Here is a 14,988-nt window from a genome sequence, read left to right on the forward strand (position 1 = left end):
AGCAAAATAAAAATATTTGGCACCATGAAAGTTGAGCTTGATGTTACTGCATTATTTTCAGCCAGGGTGAGTAGATGCAATTTCAGGCTACTTAGTGTATTGTAGAAAATATTTACTTTCTGTTTTCCTTATTTTATTTTGGAAGGAGATACAATCTGACAGGTACACCACCAGTCAATCTTTGGCACTTTTGTATGTACAGATGTCCTTTATTCTACCTGTCTCTCTTCATCTGCATTTCCATTGTTCAGAAACAGTGGTATCTCCGTGTTTCAAACAATCAAACCATGCAGTCAATTAGAATCACAAACACATACAAAAATTATTTTCTGTTTTTGCTTTTTGTGTTAGCCAATAGTGGTCCTGCCCTACAAATAAACCTGATATTTTGTTCTAACATCTTACACAGCATATGGAAATCATAAGTATTCTGCAGAGACTGCAGGAAAGAGAAAGACAGAGAGAAAGAGAGAAACAGTAAGATTCAATCATCATCTCCAGTAATTTTTTAATGTAATCAGTGGGTTTGCAGATGATTCACTTAAAAAAAAATAATGATATGTTTAATCACTAAATGATATTTATTTGTAATGATGAAGTGATTTTACTGTCATCTAAAGGCAAGAGAGATAGCTAAGGCACATCAAATATAAGGCGTATAGCAACCTAGCTGCTTCCAGCTTTCCAGGGTATTGGAAATATTAAAGTATTTTTAGAGATAATGAAGCTGCCAACTAGTGAGAAGACTTATTATTTACCCACTTGTGTGCTACTGAGTAATATATTAAAATATTAATGTCTGAAAACACCGACAGTTGTATACTGTCATGGCTTTCATGGTCTTTGATGCAGTTACAATTACTAAACCATTGGGATGCTCAAACTGTAAGCTTGATGTCTGTGTTTTAAAACCATTTAATGTGTTTTGCACACCTATATGTCAACTGAAAGATTTCAAAGCAGTAACTGTTACTGATGGGTCATAGGCTAAAATGTACAAGAGAAAAACCCATTGCCAGTGTGACATTACTACACTGGGCATTTGCTTCAGTATCGCATTTCTCTAGAAAGATCTAATTTTTAGAGAGCTCACAGAAATCAAGTTACCAAGGGCACTTCAAAGAATAATCCATCTTACTGCAAGACTTTTCCAGGCAAAAAAATCTCTAACTGTAACCCAATGTAGGAAATAAGTCACTATATATGCCATCATTTGTTCTCCTTCCTTATGCTTTGTTTTGTTCTTCTTTTCCTAAACATTTACACTAGTTCATCTCATGAACTCTGGTGTCTCAAAGCATTTTTAAACCAGTGAACAAAAGGAATAAATTCAGGAAGAATGAAGGAGGGGAAAAGAAACCTCTGACCTGGTATTACCAAAAAAATACACAAACGAAAAAAAGACACTAAGATGAAAACAAAATAGTGCCATGGATTTACATATGGGGTTTTGATGGAAACTAGGGCTGGGTTTTAAATCAAAACTCACCATCTCAAAACCACTTCTTTTCATCCGCCTGCAGGACTTGAGGTAAGTACGTATGCGTTTTCTGGCACGCTCTTGATACTCAGGGAATTGTCGCCTGCATGAGTCAATGATAGCCTGGATCTTTTCTTTGGGCTGCTTAGAGATTGGGACCATTCGGTCCAAGTTTTCATCTACAAACAGCCTGACAAACATCTGTTGGCAAGAGGGAGACAGAGGAGATGGGTTTGGAGGGCGGCTCTCTTCTCTTTCTAGCTTCCTGTCTTGATTACTGATAGGAAGACATTTTTTTCTATCCAGTGAAGAGCTTTGTAATGGGAAGCCAGAAATATTAAGCAAACAGTTCTTTAAAGGGTTATTTTAGGGGGCTGATTAAAAAAAAAAAAAAAATAGACAAGAAAAGAAGAGTCTATAGGATACAGAACTTGTGAGATAAACCAGAACAGACTGTGAAAATAGGCACTACTTAAGTTTCATTATTAACAATAAGCTGTGATTGCTAATCATTTTATTGAACTGAATCTCACTTTTTCTTTGTTTGAACAATTGCTTGGGTTTTCATGCATAATTACACACATTGGGAAAGCAGCTGACCACTGGAAAGGTCTTCTGATAAACTAGCTACAGCCCCTTTCCATTCAATGGGTGACCATGCACATACACACATCCACATACACACAGACACAGGCGCACACACACACATACAAAACAAAGCTTTGTTTTCCTCACTGGTAAAGATGGCACTCTGCCTTAAAATTCTAAATAAAACACAGTAAATCTGTTGTCTGTTGGCAAGAGTTTAATGTGCATTAAAATAATAATTGAAATAAATCCTGCAAATTAAATTAATGTGCCTTCAATATTGTCAAACTTACCCATAAATAAAAATATAAAAGGAATAGTAGAAGTAAACAAGGCAACCAGTGCAAGAGGACTTACGTTAAAAGCTTTCAGCCGCTCTGCTTCTACCCCATCTGATTCATTAACCTTCTCAGGATCTTCCTGCTCATCATGGTCATCCTCATCCTCATCTCCTCGATTCAGAGACAGGTCTTCAGCCCCTCTGTCTACACTTTCATTCTTGCCAGAGTCATAGCTTGAATAGCTATGTGCAGGGGACTGAAAACAGACAAAAAGAATATGTTTGTAAAAATTCACCATGGAAATCAGGTCTACTAATAAAAAAAACTTTATAAATATTTATAAAACTTTATAAATATTTAAAGAATTCCATGATTTCTTTTTCTTCTTTGTTCAACACAAAGTGTTCATAAGAGCAAACAATTCACAATAATATTCAAGTCAGTCCTTTAAAAAATGTGACCAGCTGCAAATTCAGTAATTAGCAAATGAATTACCTAGAATAATTACAGTCAATATGAGATTTTTGCCATACAGCCTTGTTTAAGCACTACATACAGAAGTTTCTTACAAATACCAACTTCTTTGTATTAGCCAAGATTGAAATACAGGGCAGCTGATTTGCACAAAACTCTAAAGGATTAAAAATTAACACTTTAATCCAAAGAGGATTTAAGTAGGAAACACTGATATTAATCCAATCAATATGAAATGTTATCAAGAGCTGCAACAAGTTAGTCAAAATGTGGAAATGATTATGTCCTAGTTTCACTTGCAATATTCCAGAATGAACTAGTGATGTGTAGCTCTATTACCATTTTGAATGATCTTCTGATAATCATATAGTAAACCCATTTTCTATTTGCATATAAGCATTCACAATTTTCCCCCAAGGAGAACATTCAACTTGCTGGATAAATCAGATGACCATCTCATTAAGGTGTATTCACTTTTAGGACCAAAAAGTTTTCAATTACCAAAAGTCGATATAGTGCATTTTCCCTTGTAATATCAAGATTTCAGCTAAGCATTTCCTCTGCACACACTTCTAACTGTAGACCACAAAAAGACATCAGTAATAAAAAGCCCTCTACAACTTAACACTTTAAGATCAAAGTTTTCCCCCAGTCACACAAAATTATCGAAGAGTATCTTCACCAGAGCTGCCAGATTCACATTTAGGTAATTCAGAGCAAAACTTTACTTTTATAATATTTTAGTCCTGTAATATTTCAATATTTTCCTCTCTTACTTCAAAGCATACTGTAGTCTATTAACTTCAGAGAGTCCTGAATCAGGTGCTACATGATGAACTTCACCTATATGCTTTTCTTAGGTGCCTCCTGCCTAAATGTCACCAAAAGTCAGCAGCATAAAGCCTCAACCAAAAATACATTTCAAATACTTAAAATCACATGCCTTCATCAACATTCTGAGCCTCCTAAATTCTCTTTATTTCAGGGGTGTTTTCACCAATCTCGGGATGAAGCTGGGCAGTGAGGTAGGAGGCAAAGGCTAACAAAACCATTAATCTTTGAGGTATAGTTCTTGCTTTATATTCTTACTCCAACTTCTTTTTTTCTTTCTCTGTTTTCATTTTCAGCTTATGCTGGTCCTTTATACACCTTCATTTTGCATTAACTCACATTCATTTCCTTGCCTTAACAGCATTCATGCTCCAAGCTTTCCTTTATCTATCCTCCCCAGACAATATTTTTACGGTACAATTCCCCTTGAGTTTCACTTTCTAATCCCTGATGATCCCAACATCAGATCTTGCAGCCTCTCTCATCCCCTTCCTTGAGTCTCTTTACCCTCTAGATCAGGGGTGTCAAACTCATGTTGACTGGGGGCCACATCAGCTTTGCGGTTGCCTTCAGAGGGCCGAATGCAATTTTAGGACTGTATAAATGTAACTACTCTTACATTAACACAGGCCTAAAATTACATTTGGCCTTCTGAAGGCAACCGCAAGGGTGATGTGGCCCCCAATCAAAATGAGTTTGACACCCCTGATCTATACCACTCTCCATTCCCTGGACTCTTATAGCGGACATAGGGTGAATGAGAAAATATCAGAAGAGCCAGCCTCTGGATACAAACACCTACAAGTAGCAAGCTCAGCATCACCTCTACTCTTCCTACAGCCTATGACTGCATAGTTACAAGGCAAGAAATCAGCCAGGGTTCAGGATGGCAGCCATGAGATGAAATGGGGAGACTCGTGAGACCAGCAAAAAAACCCTGTTCTTTTTCTTGACACACTGATATTTTGTTCTGGAAAGACGATGAATATATAGATTGCTGCCCATTTGGATAGCTCTTCCTTGCAGGAGGTGTTGAATCCATTGAATTAAGAGGCTCCAGAAAAACATGGTTCTATCCCGATAATGGCTATAACTTCACAGAGTGTCTAGCATATATAAGCACCAGTATTTAACCTGGCCAATGGCTACTAGGATGCAGACAGCTGCAGCCTCATAGCCTGTTGTGAAGGAGTAAGAAGAGTGATTTTCCTCGATCTTGAAGAAATTCCCAGAAGAAAAATTTTAAAGAAGAAAGTTACAATTAATTAATTGTTACAATTATTGTAATTGTCTGCACGTGCTATGCAGAGGAAAACCTGACCTAGGCTGAAAGGCTTGTTCTTCTGTACTTCTTTGTTTCACCTTGTACAACAGCTATACAGCATGCAGAGGGCTTCTAGACAATGAAAAAAACACTTCATATGCTAGGTGCCACAAAAAGCTGCAGTAAGCAGAAGCTACTGCCCTGAAGAACCCTAGTGTCTGAAACTCTTCTTCTGAAAACACTTGATTTCACGTGAGTCATTTCATCAGACTAAATCCAATTAGACTACTCATGTGCATGAAGCTAAACAGATGCAAAACTGATTTCAATATGTACATATGTTTGGGCTGGATGCCAAGACCATAAATTATGCACCAGAATTGAGATGTGCATTTGTGAAGGAAATAAATTCAGGCCAAAATAGATTAGATGTGTCCCTCAAAAATGTAATAGTGATTTTTTAATTTTTTTTTTTAAGAAAGCATTGCAAAGATCATTGTCCAATGTCGTCTTCAAAATATTCATTTCTAGAACAACCTTAGCATCCTAAAGGAACCGTGGAGAGTAACACACTCTGAGAAAGCTGCAAGGCAGGAATCCATATTTATTCATTATGGATTTGAAGACGGTATACAGTACCACAAGAAAAGTGGGTTTTTTTTCCTAGCTGTTGCATCAGCAAACTGAGGGAAAATGTTACAAAAGCTCAGTTAAGAATAAAATTTCTACCTTTCTGTATTTCTGCACAGATGAATATTGAGTCAGAGAAGGAACAGACTGTTTCTCCCACTTGTGTTGACTCTGCAGTTGTGCAAAAGCTGATAAGCATTTTCTTTTGGTACTCTATTAAGCAGCTGCAGTGCTAAACAAACATGGCATAGGACAGCAGAAGAAAACTTTTCCTTAGTACACATTCCCCAGTTTGATGTCTTGCACTGTCCTTTCAAAAGGCTGCTCCCACCTTTGTCAGACAGAAACCTGCTCATTCAGATTCCTGTACACCCCTTATCACATCCATTTTTATGGTCCGGCAGTAAACTAGACTGGAGAAGTGATGTTAGTTAAAATGTGTTTGGTGTGATTTTTTTTCCTTTTTTCCAGTCTATTTAAGACCAGGATCAGTTCTTGGCTTCAGTTCATCACCTGAGAGCACAAACCTTTGCGCTGACAAGAGTGTGTGAGCAGGGAGGGGATAGAAGGAACATACGCGTTTCTGCTGGCAGCAATGCAAGATCAGAGCAATCTTGGAGAAAAAGCATTAATAAACACAAGATGTCTCACAGGTGAAACCTTTGTGCTTAACAAACGTGTGTTGAAAAAGAAAGTGACAGCAATGTAAAATGAGAAATTATTCAAGGAGAACAAATGAGGCCCAGGCTAAGGTCAAGAGTATTCCCTTCCCCAAACATTTAGGTGATTATAAAGTTGTCTTAAAAATAGAGAGATGTTGATAGATATATTCTGGTCACTTTGTCCTTACCCTTTTCTGAAGGTTCCGAGTTCATTATTTTAATATCTTCCTTGCAATAATAAGTATTAGACATTTCTGCTTTATAAAAATCAAAGTAAAGGCTCTTGCCTAACAACCTGCTTTCAGGAGCATGTGACAAGAAATATCAACACCTTTCCAATACATTATAAGTCAACAACAAAAGTCACCTGAAGTAAGGTAAGTGTCAATTCATACAAGAAAAGACGTGGGAGGACATCACAGGGTCACGTAGTTCATCTTCCTGCCACAGAACAAGGTCAGAAAATTGTTCCCGTCCACTGTATGTCTGGTTGTTATCTTAAGACTTCCAGTCACAGAGATGCCATGTCCTCTAGACAATCTGCATCAGCGTTCCACTGTCCGCGGAATTATCAAAATATTCTTAACACCCACCTCTGACTTTCACAAACGGTGCTAGAACTATTTCTTTTTCATCTATCTACCACATACTGCAATGGAGGACAGGTGTATGTGGAGAAGAGAGAATTCCATACTTACAAGAATCTTTCAGACATCTAAGGACCGTTATCATGTCCCCTCCCCTCAAATTTCTCTTCTTGACAAATTCATTCATGCCATGAAACTCATGTTTTCCAGATTCGTAATTATTATCACTGGTCTGCTCTGGATGTTCTTTCTTTGGTCTGAAACTTTCTCAAAGAGCAACTCCCAAAACCCCAAATTGTATTCCATTTGAGGCCTTTCTATGAAAAATATATTCTTTTATTGCTTGACTGATTCCTAATACGCTTACAGCAGAAAAAGCTTATCCTTCTCTAACATTTGCAAGAGAAAATACCCCATATATGCAAAAGACAGTAATGCAGAAACCCCACAGCTGCCAACAGAAGTCATGCTGTTATTTTGTAAGAAATAAAGCAGAAGTAATCCAGAACATTAATAAAGATAAAGTCTACTATAGTGTCGCAGTGCCAGGTGGGCTCAGACACTGGTATATGGCCATCAGACATGGTTTGGAGGATGATGCAACCTGAACTCATCACAGGAGGTTTCCCCCAGCAACTGACAGCAGAAGATACTTGGCTATTTCAGTGAGTGTACAAAGACAGCTATGGATTACTGGATTAAAAATTATTCAGCGACAGGATGTTAATTACTGAGACTGGTTGTTTGTAATGCCCAAAAATTTGAAAATCATGGCTTTAAGATTTTTTTTTTTTAAATGCCACAAGGGAACAAAAGGCCCCACCTTTTCGGGAAAAAAAGCCCCTGAAGGAATCATAACAGATTATTTTTCTTTTTTTTCCTTATATTTTTTTTCCTTTTTTTTTTCTTTTTTAATGAAGCTTCATTTTTCACTTTTAAATTACATTTTACATTTTCACTTAGTTGGATGGTGTATAATTCTTTCAGTTGTTACACTAGACACTCGTGAAGGCCAGCATTCCTGTGAGCTGCCTCCATACTGCATGGAAAGGAGTTGTGAAGGAGGCAGAGATGAAAACACTACTGGCTATACATGATTCTCTTCTAGAAATCAGTCTCCGTATTTATAAGAGTTACTAAACAAAATATTTGATGAGTAAATAAAACCATAATCTGAAGATGACAGAGTTCTACTCATTCCCTCAGTCCTACTTCCAATTCTTCCTTTCTTTTCTTTCTACATCTCAGTCTTTCCTCCTGTACTGCTGAATACACAAAAGTCTGTGATTTCAGCAATTAATCTTGCAAATTAGGGGTGCATATTTTCCCATGTGGTATTGCATATACATATTTTTATAGAAACCATTCCTATGATACAGAAAGGGATCAGAATATTCCAAGTAATAGGACAAGAGGAAATGGCCTCAAGTTGCACCAGGGGAGGTTCAGATTGGATATTAGGAAAAAATTCTTCACAGAAGGGGTTGTCAGGCATTGGAACAGGCTGCCCAGGGAAGTGGTGGAGTCACCATCCCTGGAGGGGTTTAAAAGGCATTTAGACGAGGCTCTTAGGGACATGGCTTAGTGCTAGAGTTAGTTTAGGTTATGGTTGGACTTGATGATCCTGAGGGTCTCTTCCAACTGAAATTAGTCTATGATGACGCCAGCTTTGACTGCTTTGAAGACTCTCTTTTTCCAGAATTGTCAATTAAATTAGAAATTTTTTTTTTTTTCACATTTACATGTTTAACTGATTCTAAATATTACAAGGTTTTTGAAAAAAAGTGTAACACTGATTTTCAGTGAACTGACTGTGAGTAAGAAGCATGCATTTTATTTGACATAGAAAAGAAATGAAAAGGTTAAGCCTGTAAGGTTAAGGGAAGATTTATGTCCTATATTTTCCTCTTAAAGTTATATTTGAAATGAATATTGGATTCTTAGAGTCGCACTTTCCTGTGCAAACTGTAAATTTTTCATATTGCATGGAACTTGACCACAGGAGGTAGTGTTTTCTTGTTTTTTTTTTTTTTTTTTTTAAATTAGATGTATAACATATGTAATATAAATAACTCATTATAAAACATAAAATACACTTGGGACATGCATGCCTTTTTAGTATTAAAAGAGATGAAACTATGAATTAGAACGTTCCTATCTCTTTCTCCTCAATTCAAACGGTAAAGCAGGAGGTATAATTGGAAAACTAAGGTTCAGCTACTACCCTAAGCAATCCTCTTTCAGTTTTTATAGATAAAAGTCCAGCCCTCTATTATTTTTCATTAATAAGCCATTTTTTCTACAGTCTCTCTTAAATCCTATGCCTTTCTCTCTTCCAGACTTTACCCTTATTATCTTTTTTACACAGCTCCTTTGAACCACCATACTGTCGTGTGTGTGAAAATCTGCTGCCCATCATTTTTCCTCAATACAGAAAAGACTCTGAAGTCGCAAATACAATTCCAGCATCTCACCATTTGTTTCGAGATCCAATTAACCTCATTTTTATAAACTTGTCACACACTTGCTCATCTTACCCATTTCTTTGCATCTGACTACAACCAGTTTGCTGCCCTTGTTACACCACAATTGGCCTTTCCAGCTCCTTCATAAACTTTCAACCTTGATAATGTGAAGGCGTCACTGCGTATAATTCTGCTATTTGGAGCATGAGGATAACAGCATTTTTACTGGAAGAATGGAGAGCTGAAATCTAGGGTTTCAAAGGTTTGACTCTATAAAAACATTACCTAACATGTAAAGTGTTGTGGGGCAGATTGTAAAAGATGTTTTTACACAAAACTTGTATTACACTGAAATGTTAAAAGATCTTTTCTGTTTGATCTGTGTTAACAATGTCAGCTCTAGAAAGACAACTGTTCAGTTATTTACAATAGGAACTAAGAAATAAAAATATTTTTCTCCTGAATTATCTTTGACATGGTCACTTCTCCAGAGTCATTGTTTTTATAGCAGTTACTGGGAGAACAGTGACTGTTCCTATGACTGTTTGCTTGTTCTTTCTCGGTAATTAGCCAGTCTATATCATATTATCTGTTTGCTTATATTAATAATATTCCTTTCAACAGAAGCACATTATTAGCAATACACAGAGTAAACTGTGACTTACCCAAACACTTTCATCCCAGCAAGATTGATCTGGACAGATAGAAGCTTGGATAATTGAAAGATAAGAAATAATTGAAAGACCCCCTGAAATACAGAACTGCCTGTGGCATACTTTCTCCTTTTAGCTAAAATATAGTCTAGCCTAGGTCTATTCCCATTGGTATTGATTGACATTATTGAAATACATCACTTTGCCCTAATAGAAATAACCTCAGAAATTAAGTAGAGAGTAAAAACAGAGAGGTAACTGAGAATGCTCAGTCAAGTAGATGAATGAATTGTATTTAGAGGTGATAGTTTAATGAGTTTCTTTCTAATTAATCTACAACAAATCTCCTGTTACCTGATTCGGCACCTTCAGGAGGGCTCGTAATCCTTCTCCAGCCATTCTGGAGGGAGAGACTTCCTGGAGGATCAGAATAAGCGTGCCTGAATCTCCCTAGCCCACCAGTATTGAGGGTACCAAGCCAGAGCCGATTTAACAGTGCAGGGGACTTGCCTACTTCCCACAGCTTCTGTTTTACAAATTTGTTTTATTAATGACTTCTAGAACTCCTGTCACTGATGTTGGAAGACAGGTATCTACAATCAAATACTAAAAACCCTAGTTATACGACGCCCAATTACTGGTCATATTGCAAAATGCGGCTGCTGTGTTTTTGGCAAAAATACAATGTCCTTTATGGGAGTTGAACAGTCAAAGCTAAATGGTGACAGACTCAAATAAAAGCCTGAATTATTTTTGCCATCATACGCCATTATTTTGAAGCCTTGAAAGGATCTGACAGTGTTTCTGTGAATTTGAGAAACAGAGGCTGCCATGTAGGGAAGCTCCATCACAAACTTCTGAATTTCTGCAAACCATGAGCCAATAGAGGGTTTAAACATTTCCTATAGCACACGCAAAACCAAACCAGAAGATGTGAATGAAGATGTTATACTCTTGTACAAGCCTACCTTACAGAAAAAAGAAAACGTACCTTATTATCAAAGGTAAGGAATCTTCAGGAGTGGTCTCCTAAGAACAGCACTAGCACAGCTTGCAGGTACTACCATAGTTCTGTGAAGCCAAGCACTTGAGAGTGTCCTATGTAGTTCTTGTGCTTTTGTCAAAATGCATCAATCAAAACTACTATTGGAAAACTACCATTTCTAATTTTTGATGAAATTTTGACTTTTCCCAAGAACTTTTACAGATTCCACACGGATTCCAGAGTCTTCCATTTGTCAAGGTTTTTTTCCTTTTTTTGTGTTCCTTTTTAAATGAAATAGTGACAGTTTATATGAGGATTAAGGAACATTTTTATCACAAAATACATGTCACTGACTACTGAGGTTTATGTTACAGGCAGCTAGTGAGCATTTTTGATGACACATTCTCTGGTCAATTGTTAGACTGGCTGGTAAGAGCTACAAACTATTCTGCAAAAACACTGGGCTATTAACTTATTCTTGTTCTATTTAAATGGAGAACAAAACACAATGCAGGCAACACAATTATGAAGTAACTAAGATGAAGAAGACCTATATAAACCTGAATATCACAATGACAATCACAGTGCAAGCCTCAAGACTCTCATTCCTCTCTTTGCAGCCTGTCCACATCTAAGTGACAGAAGACTAAGACGTAACCGAGCACGTCAGCAGGGGTACAACAAACAGCTGAGTTTCATAGGAACTCTCCTGCAAGGAAACAGCAGAATCCCTGACAAAATACAAACTACCCTTCAAAGAGCCCACTTGCTGGCCAATAGTGCTATACTTATTGTTAGAAAATATCTCAAACTGCTGCTAGCTTTCAAAACAACAGTAGTTGCTGAATACACCTGCAGTCATGGCCTCTGAAGTCTGACTTAGGTACAACGTTATTGTCAGCAAAAGCAGGAACTGAGATACAGGAGTGAAATAATTTATTGAGTAGTAGTTTAAATGTTCCAAGCTTACAATTTTATTTCTAGATTTTTACTTTCTTAGGGGTATCTGTATGTGGGGAAACAATATCATCATAAATACAGAAGAGCACAGTTTCTCGTTAACATGGCATAATCAGATGTTATATTTCAGTCTTGATCGTACTGCTGCTGGAAAACCTAAGTAGAAGAATGTTCTTTGCTTTAGCAGTGAGGAATGCAAACGACATGCAATTCACTGCTTTAGTCATGGTCCTCTTGTCAAACATCTACAATGAACTAGAAAACTGCCACAATCTTAGTTATTTTTTTCTTTCTTTGGTATTGCTTCTGTTCATGCTACTTGGTTTAGTTTAAACCATTTTTCCCAAGCTGCTTTCTCTTAAAGTCTTTCATTCTTTTCTTTCTCTTTGAACTCATTATGCCTTTAGTTCTTATTGCTTCATTCTCCTTTTGTGCTGTTCTCTTGACTCTCACACTATTTCCTTCACATCTTCCTCCCTAGATATATCTCTGCTCCCTCTTGCCATAAATTTATGCTGTGAGACCAAAGTGTTCAATAACCTGTTTTCTTCTTCAACTACAAACAAGAAACATAAGGCTATTTTCTCAAGTCCCAAAGTATGAACCTAAACTGGGAAATTATGTGCTTACTTGTGAACAACATCCCTTGAAGATATGACTGCCAGCTATAGGTCCTTGCTGAGATAACTACAGCCACAGACAATCTGAAGACTTTGTACCTGCCCCTTTACTCCATCACCCTTCTCTTCCTCTCACTCTTTACTATGACAGTTTTCTATTCCTCCAAAGAAGCTCAGGTATACGCAGACTTAGGGCAACAAAGATGATTAAGGGAGTGGAGCACCTCCCTTATGAAGAAAGGCTGAGGGAGCTGGGTCTCTTTAGTTTGGAGAAGAGGAGACTGAGGGGTGACCTTATTAATGTTTATAAATATATAAAGAGTGAGTGCCACGAGGATGGAGCCGGGCTCTTCTCAGTGGCAAACGATAGGACAAGGGGTAATGGGATCAAGCTGGAACACAAGAGGTTCCACTTAAATTTGAGAAAAAACTTCTTCTTAGTGAGGGTGCCAGAGCACTGGAACAGGCTGCCCAGGGAGGTTGTGGAGTCTGCTTCTCTGGAGACATTCAAAGCCCGCCTGGACATATTCCTGTGCGACCTCACCTAGGCGTTCCTGCTCCAGCAGGGGGATTGGACTAGATGATCTTTTGAGGTCCCTTCCAATCCCAAACATACTGTGATACTGTGACACTTCTTCCATCTGCAAAGCAATGGTCCCAAGGAGCAAACACATTCACAGGCGAAAGAGTTCAAGTTATATCAGTAAGTCAGGAGATAATACTTTTTTTTTTATGCTTACTATCACGCTGCTCTCCTGTCTCTGTGAATCCCGGGAAAGCTGAAGATTAAAGCTAAGAAAGAGCCCTCCAGGTTGTACAAAGTTTCAAAAGAAACTTCCAGAAAGTAACAGCTGAGACAGGTGTAGGGATAGTAATACAGCAGCACCACAGGGTTTGTGTGTCGCAAGAGCAGCAGCAGCAAGGGAGAGGAGAATTTGTTTTCACTAGGTAAAGAGAATAACAAAATGAAGGATGCCTCTGTCCCATTCTTGCTTGTACTTTGGTAAAAGAGTGCTGTTTGGGATCCAGAAACTCAGCAACTCCCTATGAAGCCTGCCAAAGGCTACACAGCAACTGGACTTATTAAACACATAGTTACACACTGAGCTGCAGACCTATATTTTCTAATAAGGAGGGAGGAACAGCCTTTTTTTGTCTTAACACCTATGAGTAAGAAAAACACAATGCATAGAACAAAAGTGGGAAATAACGAGGTAGTAAAATGATGATTGGGACAAGAGAAGGAAAATGGTCGAATAGCAGACCTTTCTTGGTGAGCTCTTTCTGAATTTATCAGTTCTTCCCTGTGCTATTTTCCTCTTCCTATTTCATTCCTACAAAACGGCATTTCAGAAGTTCTCCCACCTTTCTCCTTTCCAGTCTGAGCATGGCAAAAATGCAAACATTTGGGAAGAAGATTAAAAATCAGTCAGTGGAAGCAGTGGAGGAAGGAACTCCAATTCACTTGCCTCTATCATTTGGGACAAATTTAGGCTCTCCCTCCTTCAGTTTGTGTTGCTCAGTTACCACAGTCACACGTCAGAACGGATGAGAGGAGACAGTCCCGTCACTCCTCTTCTGATCATGGGAGTCTGACTGATCATATACATCTTCAGAAGTACAGATTAGAGGCAGCATATTGAGAGACAGACTCATTCAAAAAACCAAAGCAAATTGATTAATGACATGCATGTAATGCAAAATAATCTGTTCAGTACTGAACAGCCATTTATGACATGCTAGAGATTGATGTCTTTAAGCGAAAACTAGGAATACAACAGGGCAAAACACAAAGTTGTTGCAAATACGAGAGAAGCATATTGCTTACAGAGAAGTATAGGGCACAACCAGAGAATGAAGGACTAGCTTGTTCTTGCTTTTCCTTTCTGCTTTTTGTCTCAATCTGCTTATAGCAGCAATCTTTTTTCCTTTGTTGCTGAGCTTTATAAATGTCTGTGGAGGTAAATCAGCTGGACTGTGTTAGCAACTAGCCCTGGGAGACAGAGGCTAATTGCCTTCATTATCATTTAAGAGCCAGGTGGGCAGATTTAGAACTTGAGACAAATCAAGAGGGGACAGATGACAGGGCTCCTGAACCGGGAAGACTGTTCTAGGTTTGCAGCGGTCTGAGTAACAGGGCAGCAGCTGAGATGGCTGAAGCTGATGGAACAGATTACTGATTAGTTCCTTACTTAACTACCGCAACTAAATCTTTAGACTGATTTGTAAGAAATGCAAGTAGTTTGAGCCTTCTTGTTTAGGGAAGAAGTAAAAAAGCATTTATCATAAGTAAGCCAGATGTATTGCTTGAGGTTAGCACATGACAGCAACCATGAGAATATTGCAGGAGAATTATACATAAATGCAATCTCTAGCCATTAGTCCTGCAGACGGATGCATCCTTAGGACTGATATGAAAAGAGCACCAAGAAACAGAAACAATAAAAGAACCTTTCAGTCCCAAAGCCACACTGGCTGGGGTCCTGTTAAAGACATACATGGTCTGAC

At 38.0% G+C, this 14,988-nt stretch overlaps 1 protein-coding gene across 9 annotated transcripts in view; it reads right to left on the reverse strand.

Moving 5' to 3' along the window:
• The window catches only part of NOL4 (nucleolar protein 4), a 198,256-nt gene that overhangs the window by 47,193 nt on the left and 136,075 nt on the right, over positions 1-14,988 (reverse strand). For 5 of the 9 annotated variants that reach the window (XM_021292056.2, XM_021292055.2, XM_065053440.1 and 2 more), the window contains 2 exons: positions 2,426-2,605; positions 1,490-1,681 (listed from right to left, as the gene is read on the reverse strand). In XM_021292056.2, the coding sequence (XP_021147731.1) occupies positions 1,490-1,681; positions 2,426-2,605 (372 nt within the window). The remainder of the gene's footprint in view (positions 1-1,489; positions 1,682-2,425; positions 2,606-14,988) is intronic. The other 4 variants (XM_065053439.1, XM_021292057.2, XM_065053441.1 and 1 more) reach the window with 1 other exon arrangement.

Source organism: Columba livia, chromosome 2 (assembly GCF_036013475.1).
Source record: "Columba livia isolate bColLiv1 breed racing homer chromosome 2, bColLiv1.pat.W.v2, whole genome shotgun sequence".
NCBI lineage: Eukaryota > Metazoa > Chordata > Aves > Columbiformes > Columbidae > Columba > Columba livia.